At 41.5% G+C, this 19,992-nt stretch overlaps 1 protein-coding gene across 24 annotated transcripts in view; it reads left to right on the top strand.

Annotated features, from left to right (window-relative positions):
* The window catches only part of nrxn3a (neurexin 3a), a 2,332,164-nt gene that overhangs the window by 40,955 nt on the left and 2,271,217 nt on the right, over nucleotides 1-19,992 (top strand). For all 24 annotated transcript variants that reach the window (XR_010017469.1, XR_010017470.1, XR_010017471.1 and 21 more), the window contains exon 2: nucleotides 15,361-16,589. Coding sequence is in view for 19 of the 24 variants with exons in the window: in XM_063044591.1 (XP_062900661.1) it covers nucleotides 15,905-16,589 (685 nt within the window). In the remaining 5 variants the exon portion in view is untranslated. The remainder of the gene's footprint in view (nucleotides 1-15,360; nucleotides 16,590-19,992) is intronic.

Below are 19,992 nucleotides of genomic sequence, written 5' to 3' on the forward strand. Positions count from 1 at the left end.
GCCCAGAAGCAGAAGGGAGCTTTTGAAAAAGGCAGTTTGCAGGGTGGGTGGTGTCCACAATGATATTTTTCCTGCTCGCTTCTTTATCCTGGGCACACACACAAGTCCTGCAGTCATGGTAGACTGCAACCAATGACATTTCCCGCTGCCCTGACAGTACCCTGTATTTTTCATGTATTGTGAGTGGATCCTGCATCAAACGAGACAGAAGTGGCTGAAATGAGGCTTCTCTCTATGATGGCAGTGTAGAATTGCACTGGTATTTTCTGGTGAAGATGGAATTTTACCAATTGCCGCAAAAAAGAACATCCTCTGCCAAGCCTTTTTGTTCATGAAAAAGATACGGTTCTCACATGAGGTCCTGTGCAATGTTCCCTCTAATTTGTAATGACCAGTGTGCACAAAAATCTTGTGCTGTGTAATTTTTTTGCCCAGTAACAACAACGTGTGCGCTGAATAATTTCTTCAGTAAAAACAGTACAAATAAGCCAGTTCTAAAATCTGCAGACAAATTATCACAAACTCCACGTTGTCAACACCATCCACATCAGAAACGGAAGGAAATGTGATTGTATACAATCATGAAATATACTTAACAGGGTAGAGGGTGACAACCTTTTGTGCACAGTTTAAATTCCTTTGTGCACTAATAGCAAAAGACGTGTGCACGTGCACACCTTAGAGGGAACGTTGGTCCTGTGATGCCCAAGAACCTGAATGCTGAAATTGTGCAGACTGTAGAGTTGTTGATGATGAGTGTGTGGCAAGGAGACACACTTCTCCTAAAGTCACTATGCGTCTCCATTGTTTCGAGGGCATTCAGTTCCAAGTTGCTGCAACTGCACCAGGACAGTAGCTTGCCTGCTTCTCGGTGGTACTTGAATTTGTCGCCTCTGGTAATGAGTCCAATAACAGTGGCATTGTCCACAAACTTTATCAGCTTAACTGATGGATCACTGGAGATGGAGAGTCACTGGTGTGGAGAGAAAACAGGAGGGGATATGTTCAGGACTGGGGAGATATGTTCAAGGTGAACACTACCGATTTGTGCTGAGGAGCTTTTGCATTAACGGAAGTGGCATTCTTCAGCTGAGCTATTATACGTGTTCTTATGTCTCAGAAAATCCCCATGGTGTTATTTAAAGGAAAGATGGAAAATTCTTCCTGTCATTCTGATTTAGCTCTGAGATCTAACCATAGCTAAACCATTTATCCATGCAGTTTGTGGGATGTTGTTCTAATTGTTTGTTTGTAATACCAACAACATTCCTTCTCCAAGTAATTGATTGCGAAGCTTTTTTGCTAAGTGCCTCTTCCTGCCAGGAATTTGTTTGCAAAACTAATCTGTCATCAGAGATTTGTGCTTTCTAAAATTATATGCCTTGGCATTCTATACACTTGCTTAGTTGGGTGTAAAGACTTGGGAAAGGAGAAATTGCAGTTCATGTTCCAGTCTTTGATTATATTGAATCTATTTCCATTGATGTGACTGTAATGTATGCATACACATTTGCCATTTTGCAGTCAGCAAGGGCAATGAGAAATTGATCTACTTATGATGACATTAGAGGAGTGTTGCACTCTGTAAGCGGAATATTTCAGTTGGACTCACCAACATAAAAATTGATAAGATCTGGGAAAATGTGGCTATAATCCTTTTATAATAGTTCAAAGAGGCTACTTGATGGATTATGCTCCATTCCACGCATTTCCCTTCTGGCAGTTGAGAAAAAAATTTATTGTTTAATTTATTTAGAGATACAGCATAATAACAGACCCTTCCGGTTCAATAAGCTCACGCCATTAAATTATTACACTTCAACCACCAGATATCTGAATCAGTGTGGAGAACTTCACTCACCTCAACTCTGAACTGATTCCATAACCTGTGAACTCATTTTCAACTCATGTTCTCAGTACTTACTTGATTATTTATTATTCCTTGAATTCTTTTGCAAGTCTGTCTTTTGCTCATTGGCTGTTTGTCAGTCTTTGTGCGCTGTTTTTCATTGATTCACTTGTATTTGTCTTTTGTACTGAGAATGCCTGCAGGAAAAGAAGGCAGTGGAGGTCAATTCTCTGGATTCTTTCAAAAAAGAGTTAGATAGAGCTCTTAAAGATAGTGGAGTGAAGGGATATGGGGAGAAGGCAGGAAAAGGGTACTGATTGTGGATGATCAGCCATGATCACAGTGAATGGTGGTGCTGGCTCGAAGGGCTGAATGGCCTACTCCTGCACCTATTGTCTATTGTCTACTGAAAAAGAATCTGAAGGTAGTATATGGTCACAGTGTGTACTTTGATAATAAATTTACTTTGTACTTTAAATTACACCCATGTGAAAAATTATCTTACTAACCCATACATCTTTGGAATTTGGGAGGAAACCGGAGCACCCAGAGGAAACCCACAGGGAGAATGTACAGACTCCTACTGACAGAGGCAGATTTGAACCCAGTTCATTGGTGCTGTAGTAGTGTTACCCAACTGCTATGCTACTATACTGGCTGCATTATTGTTAATATCTTAACCAGGTTGTGCGAGTTTCTTCTTGCTCACTTACCTAAGGATAAAGATCGGCTTTATTTGTCACATGTACATTGAAACGTTCGGTGAAATGCGTCGCTTACATCAAATCAAATCAAACCAAATCAGCGAGGATTGTTCTGAGTACCCTGTACGTGTTGTCATGCTTCTGGCCCCAACATAGCATGCCCACGTCTCACTAATCCTCCCAACTGTACCTCTTTGGAATGTGGGAGAAAGCCAGCATACCCGGAGGATTATATGTGCTGTACGTGGCTGTTGCTAATGTGTTTTGCATCTTGTCCCTGGAGGAATCTGTCTCACTTGGCTGTATCCATGTGCATGGTTGAATGCCAACTAAACTTGAACTTGAAACCCACCTGGTCACAGGGAGAACGGACAACCTCCTTACGGATCTTACTGCTGGCGTGGTATAGCCTTACGCTAACCGCTGCACTTCAGTGCCACCCATATCTCTCTGTGATTCTCTTTTATGCTGCCATCCGTCAACCGTTCCTGAGCAGTTAATGTTACCTTCCAAATTATTTGCCCTCTGAAAGTCATTATTTTCCATTTTAATTGCTTTTTTTTGTGGACCTGAAGTCACATTTAACGACATCTAATTTTCTTCTCCAAAGGACAGAATCAAGTATTTTTAATACTGGTGAACTTTATGGTGCCATCAGTAATTGTGGCTTCTTCTACTCCAATTGAATTTAAATCCTCCAGCTGCTATCTGAGGGTTAAACATGAATGTTATGGACATTCTCTGGATTATTGGTTCAGCAATGTAGCAATTGTGCTATGAGTCCTGATGAAGGATCTTAGAAACGTCAACTGTTTATTCCTCTACATAGATGCTACCTGACCCGCTAAGTTCCTCCAGTATTTTCTGCGTGTTGCATCTGCAGAATCTCTTGATTATATTATGCTGCCATAATTTTTCTAGTGGGCACGTGGTCAAGTGGTTAAGGCATTGGACTAGCGACCTGAAGGTCGTGAGTTCGAACCCCAGCCGAGGCAACGTGTTGTGTCCTTGAGCAAGGCACTTAATCACACATTGCTCTGAGATGACACTGGTGCCAAGCTGTATGGGTCCTAATGCCCTTCCCTTGGACAACATTGGTGTCGTGGAGAGGGGAGACTTGCAGCATGGGCAACTGCTGGTCTTCCATACAACCTTGCCCAGGCCTGTGCCCTGGAGAGTGAAGACTTTCCAGGCGCAGATCCATGGTCTCGCAAGACTAACGGATGCCTTAATTTTTCTAATCCTTCTGTCTTTTCATTCCTCATTCTGGTTCCTCGCTTAGCCCTCTCTTCTCCTCACTGACCCATCACCTGCCCCTGGTGTCCCTTTTTCCCTTTCTCCCATATTCCATTCTCCTCTCTCCTCTCAGATTCTTTCTTCTTCAGCCCGTTAGCATTTCCACCTATCACCTCCCACCTATCCATCTTCCCAATCACCTGCCAGCTCGTACTCCTTCGCCACCCCCCTCCTACATGTTCTGGCATTCTGCCTCCTTCCTTTCCAGTCCTGATGAAGCAACATTACTATTATGCTAAGAGCCCTGATGAAGGGTTTAGGAGACGTTCACTGGCTGAGTTCCTCTAGCATTTTGTGTAAGTTGCTCTGGATTTCCAGCATCTGCAGAATCTCTTGTCTTTTTATTATGATACCATATTCACTGTGTTGCTTTGTCTATGCAATTCAATGTAAATTCTTTTTGTTACTGGCTGTGTCAAGCTTGAAATAGAGCACATAACCCTTGGTTGACTTGAGATAAATGGATGGCTTTAATAATTAATAATGATTGTCTTTCCTTTAAAATAAATGAAAGCAATTCTTAAAGCAGATGGTCAATGATCTGGGAAACCTAGAACATGCAGTATAGCCATTGTTAAGTTTCAATTAGATTTTAGCATTAAATTTCTTTTAAAAATAAGTTAAAAGAATACCTCAGCTGCATTTTGTGCTTTGCAAAATTAACTTTTTTAGAAGACAGTGATGATGTAGTTGGTCTCATTCTCACGAGGGACCTGATTATGTACTTAATATTCTCGAGAGTGGTGTGGGTGTGATTATCATGTACAGTCCTTAATTATGTCCGTTAGTTCCTTGGTTATTCCTCTTTGAAATGCAAAGGATATTTTAATATAAATTTTAATGTAAAATGAGGCAAAGAGGATAGATGCTAAATTAATGAACAGACAAAATAACTGCAACTGCTGAGCATTTGTAATAAATGCAGATTATATTGTAACTGCACAGTTAATCAAATTTATTAATGACATGATATGCCTTATAGGGATTTTATCATCTCTGCTATGCCTCTTTTGAAGATCTAAGTAGCACAAGGCTCCTACTTTTTCCTCATAACTTTGTACATTTTCTCCTCTAGGATATTTCTAATTCTTTCTCCCATTACCTTTCATACAATGCATTCGAACCTCAACAACATGCTGTGTAAATGTCCTTCCTTAAGTTGCCGAGCACCTTCGCTCTGACTGCAACAGGCAGGATTTCCTGGTGGCCACCCATTTCAATTCTACTTCTCTTAAAATTCCAACATTTTGGTCTGTGGCCTCCTCTACTGCCACAACGAATACACTCTTAGGTTGGAGGAGCAACGCCTCATATTCTGTCCTGAGGAAGGGTCTTGGCCCGAAACGTCGACTGTTTATTCACCTCCATAGAAGCCTGACTTTATACCCGTGGCTGACAAGAGAAATTAGGGATAGTATCAATTCCAAAGAAGTAGCATACAAATTAGCCAGAGAAAGTGGCTCACCTGAGGACTGGGAGAAATTCAGAGTTCAGCAGAGGAGGACAAAGGGCTTAATTAGGAAGGGGAAAAAAGATTATGAGAGAAAACTGGCAGAGAACATAAAAACGGACTGTAAAAGCTTTTATAGATATGTAAAAAGGAAAAGACTGATAAAGACAAATGTAGGTCCCCTGCAAACAGAAACAGGTGAATTGATTATGGGGAGCAAGGACATGGCAGACCAATTGAATAATTACTTTGGTTCTGTCTTCACTAAGGAGGACATAAATAATCTTCCAGAAATAGTAAGGGACAGAGGGTCCAGTGAGATGGAGGAACTGAGCGAAATACATGTTAGTAGGGAAGTGGTGTTAGGTAAATTGAAGGGATTGAAGGCAGATAAATCCCCAGGGCCAGATGGTCTGCATCCCAGAGTGCTTAAGGAAGTGGCCCAAGAAATAGTGGATGCATTAGTGATAATTTTTCAAAACTCGTTAGATTCTGGACTAGTTCCTGAGGATTGGAGGGTGGCTAATGTAACCCCACTTTTTAAAAAAGGAGGGAGAGAGAAACCGGGGAATTATAGGCCGGTTAGCCTAACGTCGGTGGTGGGGAAACTGCTGGAGTCAGTTATCAAGGATGTGATAACAGCACATTTGGAAAGCGGTGAAATGATCAGACAAAGTCAGCATGGATTTGTGAAAGGAAAATCATGTCTGACGAATCTCATAGAATTTTTTGAGGATGTAACTAGTAGAGTGGATAGGGGAGAACCAGTGGATGTGGTATATTTGGATTTTCAAAAGGCTTTTGACAAGGTCCCACATAGGAGATTAGTGTGCAAACTTAAAGCACACGGTATTGGGGGTAAGGTATTGGTGTGGGTGGAGAATTGGTTAGCAGACAGGAAGCAAAGAGTGGGAATAAACGGGACCTTTTCAGAATGGCAGGCGGTGACTAGTGGGGTACCGCAAGGCTCAGTGCTGGGACCCCAGTTGTTTACAATATATATTAATGACTTGGATGAGGGAATTAAATGCAGCATCTCCAAGTTTGCGGATGACACGAAGCTGGGTGGCAGTGTTAGCAGTGAGGAGGATGCTAAGAGGATGCAGGGTGACTTGGATAGGTTGGGTGAGTGGGCAAACTCATGGCAGATGCAATTTAATGTGGATAAATGTGAAGTTATCCACTTTGGTGGCAAAAATAGGAAAACAGATTATTATCTGAATGGTGGCCGATTAGGAAAAGGGGAGGTGCAACGAGACCTGGGTGTCATTATACACCAGTCATTGAAAGTGGGCATGCAGGTACAGCAGGCGGTGAAAAAGGCGAACGGTATGCTGGCATTTATAGCGAGAGGATTCGAGTACAGGAGCAGGGAGGTACTACTGCAGTTGTACAAGGCCTTGGTGAGACCACACCTGGAGTATTGTGTGCAGTTTTGGTCCCCTAATCTGAGGAAAGACATCTTTGCCATAGAGGGAGTACAAAGAAGGTTCACCAGATTGATTCCTGGGATGGCAGGTCTTTCATATGAAGAAAGACTGGATGAACTGGGCTTGTACTCGTTGGAATTTAGAAGATTGAGGGGGGATCTGATTGAAACGTATAAGATCCTAAAGGGATTGGACAGGCTAGATGCAGGAAGATTGTTCCCGATGTTGGGGAGGTCTAGAACGAGGGGTCACAGTTTGAGGATAGAGGGGAAGCCTTTTAGGACCGAGGTTAGGAAAAACTTCTTCACACAGAGAGTGGTGAATCTGTGGAATTCTCTGCCACAGCAAACTGTTGAGGCCAGTTCATTAGCTATGTTTAAAAGGAAGTTAGATATGGCCCTTGTGGCTACAGGGGTCAGGGGGTATGGAGGGAAGGCTGGGTTCTGAGTTGGATGATCAGCCATGATCATAATAAATGGCGGTGCAGGCTCGAAGGGCCGAATGGCCTACTCCTGCACCTATTTTCTATGTTTCTATGTTATCTTTTACTCTGTCTGGGTAGCCTCCAGCATGACAACATGAACATTGATTTCTCCTAATTCCAGTGATTTCTCCCTCTCCCCTTCCCTCTTTTTCCATTTCCCATTCTGGCTCCCCCTCTTACACCTTCTCCTCTTTCTAGAAACCTCCCCTACTGCTTCTGTTTCTTCCATGCTCCACTCTTCCATCAGATTCCTCTTTCAGCCCTTTACATCTTCCACCTGTCACCTACCGTTTCTTACTTCATCCCTCCTCCCCCACCCACCTACTTTCCCTATTACCTGCCAGCTTCTACTCCTTCCCCTCCCACAATTTCTTATTCCAGCTTCAGCCCACTCCCTTTCCAGTTCTGGTGGAGGGTCTCGGCACAAAACTTCAACTGTTTATTCCCGCCCATAGTTAAGTCCTGAGCTGTGAGTTTCTCCAGCATTTTGTGTGTTACTTAGAACTATAGAACACTACAGCACAGAAAACAGGCTATTTGGCCCTTCTAGTCTGTGCCGAAACTTTATTCTGCTAGTCCCATTGACCCTCCAGACCCAGTCCATAACCCTCCAGACCTCTCCCATCCATGTACCTATCCAATTTATTCTTAAAACTTAAGAGTGAGCCCGCATTTACCACATCAGATGGCAGCTCATTCCACACCCCCACCACTCTCTGAGTGAAGGGGTTCCCCCTAATGTTCCCCCTAAACTTTTCCCCTTTCATGACCCTCTCATATTTATCTCTCCTATTCTAAGTGGAAAGAGCCTACTCGCATTTACTCTGTCTATACCCCTCATAGCTTTGTAAACCTCTATCAAATCTCCCCTCATTCTTCTACGCTCCAAGGAATAAAGTCCCAACCTGTTCAATCTTACCCTGTAATTCAACTCCTGAAGACTCGGCAACATCCCAGTAAATCTTCTCTGCGTTCTTTCAATCTTACTGATATCCTTCCTATAGTTAGGTGACCAGAACTGCACACGATACTCTAAATTTGGCCTCACCAATGTCTTATACATCCTCACCATAACATCCCAACTCCTATACTCAGTACTTTGATTTATGAATGTCAGGATGCCAAAAGCCTTCTTTTAAAGCCCTGTCTACCTGTGATGCCACTTCCAGGGAATTATGTATCTGAACTCCCAGATCCCTTTGTTCCTCCGCACCCCTCAGTGCCCTACCATTTACTGTGAATGTCCTACCATGATTTGTCCTTCCAAAATGCAACACCTCACACTAGTCTGCATTAAATTCCATCTGCCATTTTCTGGCCCACTTTTCCAGTTGGTCCAGATCCCTCTGCAAGCTTTGAAAGCCTTCCTCGCTGCCCACAATGCCTCCAGTCTTCATGTCGTCAGCAAACTTGCTGATCCAATTTACCACGTTATCATCTAGATCATTGGTATAGACAACAAACAACAATGGTCCCAGCACAGATCCCTGAGGTACACCACTAGTCACGGGTCTAGTTACTTCCATATGCTACTGCTGTTTTTTTTCTAAAAAAACCTAAAACTTATTCTGCTGATTACCGACCATTCTGTCAGTACTCTATGAAAACCTTTTATCACATTAACCTTCATACAATTCCCCTTAAACCTTTACTGCTGTTATAAGAACAGTGACTACTGAACACACCTCTAGTCCTGTTCTAGTAAATCTCAGGATCTTAACATCCTTTTTAAAGTTGAAGTACGAATCTCCATCTGGGCTCTTCTCATATTTCAAGAAAGGTTTGTGAGTAATTTTGATACTTTTGTTCTCAAGCCTGTATTTATAAAGTCAAGGATCCAATACATCACCTACAGACACCTCACGCACCTTTCTTTTCCTCGGTGTTATAATAATTGGGTTGTAATGCTTCTCGTCATTTCCCCAGCAACATGAAACAGTTCTCTGCATGAACTTTCATCTGGCATGTTGCCTGCTTATTTCATCAGATTCTTCGCCCTTTGAAAGTCAATATCATACTTTCTTCTATTCCTGACTTTACAGAGTTTAAAACCATCCCATTTGCACACAGATCTTGTACTCAAGTCCTTTGAGAATGCCCTTTAAATTCAGCTTTTGTGCAAGATTCAATGATTCTGTAACAAGGTCAGTGACCACTTTATAAGGTACCTCCAAGACCTAATAGAATGACTTCTGAGTGTATGTTCATGGTCTTTTGCTGCTGTTGCCCTTCTACTTCAAGGTTCCATGTGTTGTGTGTACAGAGATGCTCTTCTGCACTCTGCTGTTGTGACAAGTGGTTATTTGAATCAATATTGCCTTCCTGTAGTTCTTGAACCAGTCTGGTCATTCTCCTCTGACCTCTCTCATTAACAAAGCATTTTCAATCGTGGAACTGCTGCTCCTTGGATGTTTCTTGTTTTTCGCACCATTCTCTGTGAAATCTTGAGACTGTTGTGCGTGAAAATCCCAGAAGGTAAGCACTTCCTGAGATAAACCACCACACCACATCTGACACCAACAATCAGTCCATGGTCAAAGTCAGTTAGATCACATTTCTTCCGCATTCTGATGTTTGGTCCCAACAACATCTGAACCTCTTCACCGTGCCTGTATGCTTTTATGCACTGAGTTGCTGCCTGATGATTAGCTGATTAGATATTTGCATTAATGAGTAGTACTGTATACAGGTGTACCTAATAAAATGGCCACTGAGAGTAATTAGACAGTGGACAACCACAGACTTTTTCCCAGGGCAAAAATGACTAATGCAAGTGGGTCTCATTTTAAAGCAACACACTTAAAATGCTGGAGAAACTCAGCAGGTTAAGCAGCATCTATAGAAAGAAATAAAGTATCGACGTTTCAGGCTGAATGAATGGTCTTGAACCGGAAACATCGACTCTTTATTCCTCTCCTTAAATGCTGCATTAACCTGCTGAGTTTCTCCAGCATCTTCTGTGTGTTACTCTGGATCTTCAGCATCTGTAGAATCTCTTGTGTATATAACTGTAAGGAGTTGGGAGGCAAGTATGGAGGGATGTCAGAGGCAAGTTTTTAAACACGGAATGGTAGGTGCATGGAATGTGCTGCTGGGGTAGCGGTAGAGGTAGATACATTAGGGACATTGAAGCGTCCTTTAGAGCGGTACGTGGATGATAGAACACTGGAGGGCTATTTAGGAGGGAAGGGTTGGATTGATCTTGCAGTAGGTTAATGGGCCGTCATAACTTTATGGGCTGAATGGCCTGTACTGTTCTATATTCTAATTCTATAGACATATATTTGACTATGTCTAGAATATAGTTCTGTGAGGGTTCTTGGGGAAGTTCCACTACTCTTGGGTATAGCAAACAGTATAATTTCTTCCTTTTCTCCTCTACATCTGTTTTATAAGGAGAGATTGGAGAGGTTGGGAACATTAGAGGCTGAGAGGTGAGCTCATAGAGGTTTATAAGGTAATGAGGGATGTAGATAGAATCCTCTTCCAATGCCAGGGGTGTCTAGGACTACAGGACACTGGTTTAAAGTGAGAGGGAAGAAAAATCTGAGGGGTAGGGTTGACTGCATAGAGGGTAGGGATTATTTGGAATAAGCTTCAAGAGAAGATGACACATATACAATTACATTCCAAAAGCATTTGGATATGTACTTGGATAGGAAGAACAAAGAGGAATACTGGCAGCCAAATGGGATTAGTACAGTCAGCACGAGGATGTGTTTGAGCTAAATAATTCTGTCTTCCCCTTCCTCTTTTAAGATGGCCCTAAAAACTTACCTCTTTCATTACACTTCTGTCCTAAAGTTTCCTTATTTAGCTCAGCATCCATTTGTTTAACTGATAGTGTCTGATGATAACAGGAAACCTGTGTGGGGGAGTTTTTAAAGTGCAAGAGCCATTGAACTGGGTCAGTTCCACTTTCTTGACCTCAGAAGTTTGGGTCCACTGATACAAACAAGTGTCACAAATTGGGGTCTTCCTTGGGTGCAGCAGATGACCAAGACATCTTCCGTGCCTCATCATGCCTGCCGCTCTCCACGGAGCGTCGCAGAACCGCCTTCCTGGATGTTGAATCTCACTGTAGATCTCAGCCACCCAGTTCACCAGAGCTGATATCGCATGCTAGGATAGACGTGTCCCTATCTCATCGGGGTACGAGGCCACTGGTACCCTCACCTGGTTTAGCCCACCTGTCGACTCGGTGTACCAGAGTGTGGCCACTGACGCATGCAAACAGCTTGTTGGAGCCAGAGGTGAGAGCTGAGTGTCTGGTGGGGACCAAGGTTGAATGTGCTGCCTCGGAACGGACATGACAAGCCCCTTTACTAGAGGTGCTCCCTTCCTGTTCACCCAAACATCCGATCTGTTTAATGACACTCCTAAGAAATGCCTTCAGATGGGTTATCTCTGTGCAAAAGGCCATAGAGGCATCTTATGAGGCTCTACGTACATATTGCTGCAGTAGCAATGAGAACGCTCAGCGAGGTGGAGAGACTTTGGAAGTCATCAAATTTTACTTTGGACCAACAAGGGTCAGGGAACGTTTAAAATAGGTGCTGAAAACTGTTGGGGAAGGTCTTGATGGACATGGTTTATCACTGGAGTTCACACCCATAGACCCTACGTGCCTGTACTCACTTGGGCGAGATGGAAAGGTGGTTCAAGTTGGTGGGGGGGGGGCGCAAAGATTCTGAGATAAATGGGTTATTTTTTTTTAAATTACAGATACAGCTTAGTAACGGGCCCTTCCAGCCCAACGAGCCCACACTGCCCCATCACACTCACGTGACCAATTAATTTACTAACCCCTATGACTTTGAAATGTTGGAAGAAATTGGAGCATCCCGAGGAAACCCACGTTGTCTGTAGAAACTCCTTACAGAGAATGGTACAATTAAACCCCAATCATACAGCTGGCACTGTATGTTACACTAACTGCTACACTACCGTGCTGCCCTGATTTCTGATAGCATTACCCACATGGCCCACAAGTAAATACTTAAAAAAAATAAGATATAGGAGAAGATTTGGCCCCTTGGCCCATCAAGTCTGCTCTGTTATTTCATCCTTGCTGATCCATTCCCCTCTCAGCCCCAATCTCCTGCCTTCTCCCCATTTCCTTTCATGCCCTGACTAATCAAGAATCTATCAACCTTTGCCTTAAATCTGCCCGATGACTCCACAGCCACCCGTGGCAATGAATTCCACAGATTCACCACTCTCTGGTGAAAGAAATACCTCCTCATCTCCGTTCTAAAAGGATGCCTCTTTTTTCTGAGGCTGTGTCCTCTGGTCTTAGTCTCCCCCACCCTCGGAAACATCCACTCTATCAAGGCCTTTCAACATTCAATAGGTTCCAATTAGGTCACCCCTCGTTCTTCTGAATTCTATTGAGTACAGGCCCAGAGCATCAAATTTTCCTCATATGACAAGCCTTTCAGTTCTGAAATCATTTTCAGGATTGAATGTCAAAATAAAGATTAAATAATGTTAATTAAAAATACAGAATTACCTGTATGAAAATATAAACATTGATGTAAAATAATTACTATATAAACTATTTCTCCATTGCCTTCTATTCCTCAGGTGTGAAATCCCCTTTGAAATCTCAAGAGTTAAAATCCCAAGTCATGTTTCACCTGGCATAGAATCCGAGTGGCATTATCCTCGATAAAGCTGCCACATTCCAGCAAGACTGGGCTGCACATGGATTCCAGCAATGGAATGTGTTGACAAATGCTGCACCATCTGTCACACAGTAAGCCTTGGACTTGTGCATTGGACTGGAGAGTGACAGCAGTTACAGTTGTAATTTTCAAATGGGAATTAAATGTATGTATTAAAACATGGATTTTGTAGGTCTGTGAGGAAAGAATGGCAGAATTGGTAGCAGTGGTAAGCTCAAGTTCAATTATCATTCAACTATATTCATGAAAGCAGTCAAAGAAAACAGTGTTGTTCTGGGGCCAAGGTGCAAAACACAGTACCAACAGTCACACACAGCACAAGGCACATCTAAAGGCATCCATTAGTCTTGCGAGACCATGGATCTACGCCTGGCGAGTCTTCACTCTCCAGGGCGCAGGCCTGGGCAAGGTTGTATGGAAGACCAGCAGTTGTCCATGCTGCAAGTCTCCCCTCTCCATGACACCAATGTTGTCCAAGGGAAGGGCATTAGGACCCATACAGCTTGGCACCAGTGTCGTCACAGAGCAATGTGTGATGAAGTGCCTTGCTCAAGGACACAACACGTTCCCTCGGCTGGGGCTTGAACTCACGACCTTCAGGTAGCTAGTCCAATGCCTTAACCACTTGGCCACGTGCTCATATACCACATTTAATCACAATAGCAGTAAAATATGCAGTCACAAAGAAAAATAAATAATATCATCCAAGTCCCTGAGTGTCATGGCTTGAAGATTGATGGTGCACGGCATATTGTTCTGGAGCCACATTTCTGCAAGGACAAGCATGCAGCATTTCTTTGAGATGAACTAGTGTAGGCGCAGACCAACACAATCCAGCTTGTCTTCCATCGAGTGAACATTGGAGGGTAGCACCAACGGGACAGGCCAGCACCCAACCCAGCCACGCCACAGTGTCTCTGGCATCTCCTCCGCTGCACGGCTGCAACAGGCGACCCGCATCATGAGAGGCTGGTCAGCATGACAACTGATGCCACGCGGCTCTCCTGCTGTAAATCTCACCAGTGAACCAGACTTGCAGTATTCTACATTACCAATGTCCAACAGGGTCTTGCATTCACAAGAAGAACAACCAAGACCATCATTTGCACCATTTTTGGACCATTGCACCAGCTCCGAGGCCTCCCTCCTTGGGTGGGGGACGCAGGAAACACAGCACGTAGCAAGTCTGGCTCCACTGCTATCACACAACTTGCTGGTCTGCAGTACCTGGTGTTCTTAGTATCCCACAGTGACTTGCAATCATTAAAAAGGCTTAAAAGATGAACAATTACACCTTTGTTTGCACCTGGAGAGGCTGCTGCATCTGAGCATACTGCCATTTTACCAGAAATGATCAAGGGGTCATCATAGGCATAATAGCCTTCTCCCTATTGCTATACAATTTCATATAAGTAGAAGTATTGTTGTCAACAAGTGAAATGTATCTCTATTATGGCATGAGCATCAAACTCACAATAGATATAATTACAAACCCATTTTCTGGTTTTTAAGAAATCTTTGGCGAGGAGATTTTTTCAGACAATGGTAAATCAATTGGGGTGCATGTAAAGTCATAAGACTACAAAACAGAGGAACAGAATTAATCCATCGATTGCATCACTAGGGGTGGTGGCTGAGGCAGATAAATTAGGGGTATTTAAGAAAATCTTAGATAAGTACACGGATGGTAGAAAAATGGAGGGCTATGTGGGAAGGAAGGGTTAAATTGGTATTAGTTACTTACTGCCTATTTTGCCGTTGGCATTTAGGGCAGCAATGAAGGTCCTCCATCTCTGTCTGTATAGAAGGATTCTTCATTGCTGTTTCCGTAACAGTTGTTTTTTGAACAGTCAGATTTGTTCTCCCTGAGCTGAACCCCCAAACCTGGAGGACTGGTGGAGCACTCTTGGTCTGGCCTCTACCCTTTGACCTGTTTGGGTGACCCTACCAAGTGCTGAAGCACAGGGCCCTGACTCCAGCCTCTCCGGGTCATTGAAGCATGCAAGCCTCTAAACCCAATGACAAGGTTGTAGTCCTCTTGGAGGAGATTGATACTTGAGTAGGTTAAAAGGTCGGCACAATATCATGAGCTGGAGAGCCTATACTGTGCTATAATGTTCTAAATGTTCTATGTTCTAACCATATACACAGGTTTACAATTTTCTGTCTGGGATCTGAATTCTTTCATGAATATTTTAGACCAGAATGTGATATACTGTGTCAATATTAATGCATTGTAATTTTTAGTGTACAGAAATGATGCTGATAGAGTTGTGTATTTATGCAGGTTATACTCTTCCAATGAGTTCACAACAGATTTAATTTGCTAATCCTGGATAAATGTGCTGTTTATTAAGATTGTGGTATCAAAGCGTAATCAGTACACAGACCAAGAAAAACTGATTAATTTGGAAAATAGTATTTATGATTTTTAATGACATCTATTAATTTTCTTTACAGGTTTTGAGGCAAGATTCAAGGTTTGTGGCTTCTTTGAGGCAGTGGCAACTGCAAATGTATCCCAGCATCATGTGGTGTGTCTGGATTCTGGCTGCGACACACAAAAACTGATGTAAGGATTAATCTGTGAACTCTTGACAAAAATAAAAATCACAGGCAAAATAGTGCCTCTTCACTGTAGATGGCAGAATTAGCCTTGACAGCTTGAGGTTTGATTGAAATCCCAGTTTACTTGTTTATTGCCAGCCACCTACTGAAGACTTCAGCACATTCACAATTTCTCAGCTCTAATCAGAAGCTTCCTATGAATGAATTGATGTGGGTTGACTACAGTTAAAAGCTCGGGAAACCGTAACCATCCTGTGTTCTGCCTTTGTTTGATTTGACCTAACCAACGCTGTTGACGTAGGCTAAAATAACCTCTCAAATGAGCATTTCTATTAATGTGGATTTAATCCTCTCCAACAAACTGCATCTTTTGTGAGCAGTCCTACAGTTTGCTTTCTCCCTGCGTTCCACTGATTTTGTGCATCTTGTGATAAACATGGATTCCTTCTGCTTTGCGCTGTTACTAAGTTCTTTAGCGGGGCTTTGCCTGGGCATTGAATTTACTGGAGCACCAGGACTGTGGACCCGCTATGCGCATTGGGATGCAAGCACCAGGAGCGATCTAAGTTTCCAGTTCAAAACCGAGCTCTCCAGCGCTCTGATGCTTTACTTTGACGACGGAGGATACTGCGATTTTGTGCAGCTGATGATAGTGGAGGGGAAAATTCAGCTGAAATTGAGCATTGACTGCTTTGAGACTGAGATCAATATGGATAAGCCGGTGAGTGATGACAAATGGCACTTTCTCATGATATCCCGCAATAACCTGAGAACAGTTCTCGTGTTGGACGGAGAAACGAAGTCGGCCGAAGTCAAGCCACAGCGGCAGTACATGAAGATTGTAAGTGATCTGTTCATAGGAGGCGTCCCACAGGATATTCGGAAGTCAGCATTAACTTTGAATGGGGTGCAAAGCAAGCCTCCTTTTAAGGGATTTATCGAAGACTTGAAATATGGGGACTCTGCACCGGTGCTGTTGGGGAGTCAATTCGTGAAGCTGGTCAGGGAAGGCATTTGCACCGAAAGCCCATGTGAAAATGGTGGAATTTGCTCTTTGATCGAAGGGGAAGTCACCTGTGACTGTTCTAGCACAGGATATATGGGGAGGTACTGCACTGAAGGTGAGAGAAAGGCTTTAAATTGTATACATTAAAATGTCAGACCCTTGTAATAAAATGACCTTTTTTGGATTAAATTGCATTTTTTGTTGAAGTTAACTGTTACTTATATATTGGGGTTCAGCAAGTGGTTGGTTGATTTTGATCCCCAATTAGCTCATTCCAGATCCCTTCTGGACTCGATTGAGTTATCATATCACAGTTGAGAAAGCACTTAGATAGTTTTAAACCTGGGTTTATACAAACTTTGTAATTGGTTAAGGGAAAAAAAAGCAATTAGCTTTGATTTCTAACTTGAATTGCTTAATATTAATCTACTCTATAAATGTCTTTGTTATTTTAGTTAGAAGCCCTATTGATATCTTGAACCATGTTCACAGGTCAAAGGTTAAAGATGAAGAATGATCCCTTGGGGTGGGGTAGCATGGTGAACACTGAACTTGGTAAAGGTTATTAAATAAATTTGGATTTCACCCTTGATTAAACTACCTGAAACTCTCAATTATTTTCAAATCTATCTATCAATATTAAGTAGTACCGATGTTATAAAAGAAATAGCAGAGATGTATATTATTTTTTCTCTGTAAATGTCGTTTCTTAAGGAATTAATTTAAAATCTCTGTTTATTCTATGTTTCGTTGAGTATTTTAAACTATTATGTTTATGTGAATAACAGGCTGAAAATACAAAGCAGTTTAAGAAGCTATTTTTGCAAATATGTGTCAGTGCAGAAATGGAATATTGCATATTTTTCAATTGACTGAAAACCTATGTAAATTATTGGAGAAGTTTAATGCATTTTGCCTGTGAATGTTACTTTTATTTGATTTTAACCTAACTCAGCTGCATCATTTTACAATATAGCACTCATCTGACAAGATCGGACATGAGCACTACTTCATCGACTACCGTTAAGATGTCTATGTGTGTATTTTTGTGTGTATACATTTGGTATTGTAGCCCTAAGGCTTGTCATGGCGTTTCCTGATTTATGCATCTAAAAGTAGTGTTGCTACCAACATTTCTGTTGTTGGCATGCATCTTTAGAAGTAAACTTATAGATCTTTAAAAATTTATATCAGTTTGTATTTTCCTGAGTATATTCAGATTTCTTATCTTTTTATATTCCATATCTATTTTAGAACAAAAATATGAGTTGATGATATTTGCACAAAACAATTCTACTAGATTTAGTTATGTACAAAGTTGGATTTCAACTGTACAGTTAATCCTTGGTTTTGGTTCAAGAGTAGACTGTTAACCTGTTAAACCATGGAACGGTAGGCCAGATGTGCCTTACCGTGTGGTGGGTTATTGGTCGTCTTGGGGATGTCTTGCAGGACTTAAAATCTTTCTGCAAGGAAACAGAAGTTTAGTCATAAATTTGTCTTGCAAAATTGTTCCTGGCCCACAAATGGTCGCAGAGCAACATGGTGGAATCTCATATAGAGTCAAAGCTCTAGTCATTCTGCATTCAGTAATAAGCAATAATTCCACAAGAGTTTGTTATAGCTGAAGAATTTAGAATTAATTACATTACTGTTTGTGAAAAATCTTGAAAGCAGTGGTGAGTTTATATTTGCCTGACAAACAAGGAACTTGTGATCTATTTAAGTAAGTTGCTTATTTGTGGTCTTATTTCTATGTTTCTTTTGCACAGTAAATAACTGTACAATCACTAAACGTGCAAACAAAGTGGTTAGTGAGGAAGTTTTTTTAATAACAAGAGCAATACGTATCTCAAAAAGAAAGTTCATCATTGATCAAAGTAGAATTGGTAAAGAATTGGGAACAGGAGGTTTGTGGATGAATTTTGTGTGGTTTCCCAGGAGCTCTCATTGCAGATGTTTCAAAATACTTGGTATTTTCTGAATGAACTTGGGTCTTATTTTGATTAATGAAACCATTTTATAAAGCTCTTCTTTCCTGTGCTTTTTATTTCTTCCAAGTATAGATATTTATTATAAGCCTCCGAATATGCAGCTTGCTTTCACTATGGCTAAAAATCCATCCTTCAACATGAGGTGTTTAAAAGGGGATCATAAAATGCTTATTTTTTTTATGTAGAGACTCAGCTGGATATTTGGGTGAAGATCTATTTTCAGAAATGCCTCCAATCTATTCCTGATGTAGAATAACACTAATGCCCTCAGATAATTTAGAATCCATGAATTGTTATAGATTTATGGTCAATCAATATTTGGAAGTTAAATAATTAAAACCCAAAGGACCACAGGTAAATTATTAGTGTTCCAATTGCTTTTGCTTCTAAATTGATCTTGGGAACAATTCATTTACTTTTATTTTGCATTTTCAATACCTTCTTTAGCGTTTAATATTCAACACAGTCACTGTATCATGAATAAGTGCAATTTCGGGGGTAGAAGTTCACTCTTGGTTGTATGCCCTCAACACGCAATGCCATTAAATGAAATTAAATTTCCGAAGCATCAGAAATTTGGATCTTTTTAACTGAAATTTCAGAGACTTTGTGCAGGTGCAGCTGTATTCTGTGCTTATTGCATGCAACTAAGTAGAAATCATTAGTAATTTCAGAGAATTTAATTAGGCATCTTCATTTATCAAAATGCCTAATTAAGTTATCCTAGTACTGCAGCAAAATCTCGAACAGAATTTGCCATGACTGAGTGGTTATATTTTTTAAAACCACATTAAACAGACTATTTCACTATACCATCAAATTTCTTAACTCATTTTTAAGGGGGATAATATAATATATTAATATATTTGCAATGGCACAGTAGCGTAGTGGTTAGCACAACACGTCACAGTACTGGCAACTGGGGTTCAATTCCCACCACTGCCTGTAAGGAGTTTGTACGGTCTCCCCATGACCGCGTGAGTTTCTTCCAGGTGCTCCAGTTTCCTCCCACAGTCCAAAGACGTACTGGTCGGTAGTTAATTGGTCATTGTGAATTGTCCTACGATAGAGCTAGGATCAAATCGGGTGGCTGCTGGGTTGCTGGGTTTCTTCAATAGAAAAAAGAAAGGCTTAACATATTAATGTACATTATTCATATTTTTAATATTTCTGTATTTAAAATATATGGTTGGGTAGGGTTGTTCTCCGATCTTGGCAATTTACTTGTAAACGTGTGATCACTATGAAAGGAGACATTATCAGTGCTTTCAGTGCACATCAACAGTGCACTAATGATGTCTCCTCATCTGGTGACAAAATGTTTGCAAGTAAATTGCCAAGATCGGAGAGCAGGTCTACCAACCCTCCGTATTATTTTCAATATTAAAATATTGTTTAAGAAGGATAATATATACATACACACAACATACAGTATACACAGACTTAAAAAAACACTCATGGTAGGATTAATTTTGGTCTTGACATTTTATTCCATTTTGCTTACATTCTCTTAATATCATTCTC

This window comes from Mobula hypostoma, chromosome 1 (genome assembly GCF_963921235.1).
Source record: "Mobula hypostoma chromosome 1, sMobHyp1.1, whole genome shotgun sequence".
NCBI lineage: Eukaryota > Metazoa > Chordata > Chondrichthyes > Myliobatiformes > Myliobatidae > Mobula > Mobula hypostoma.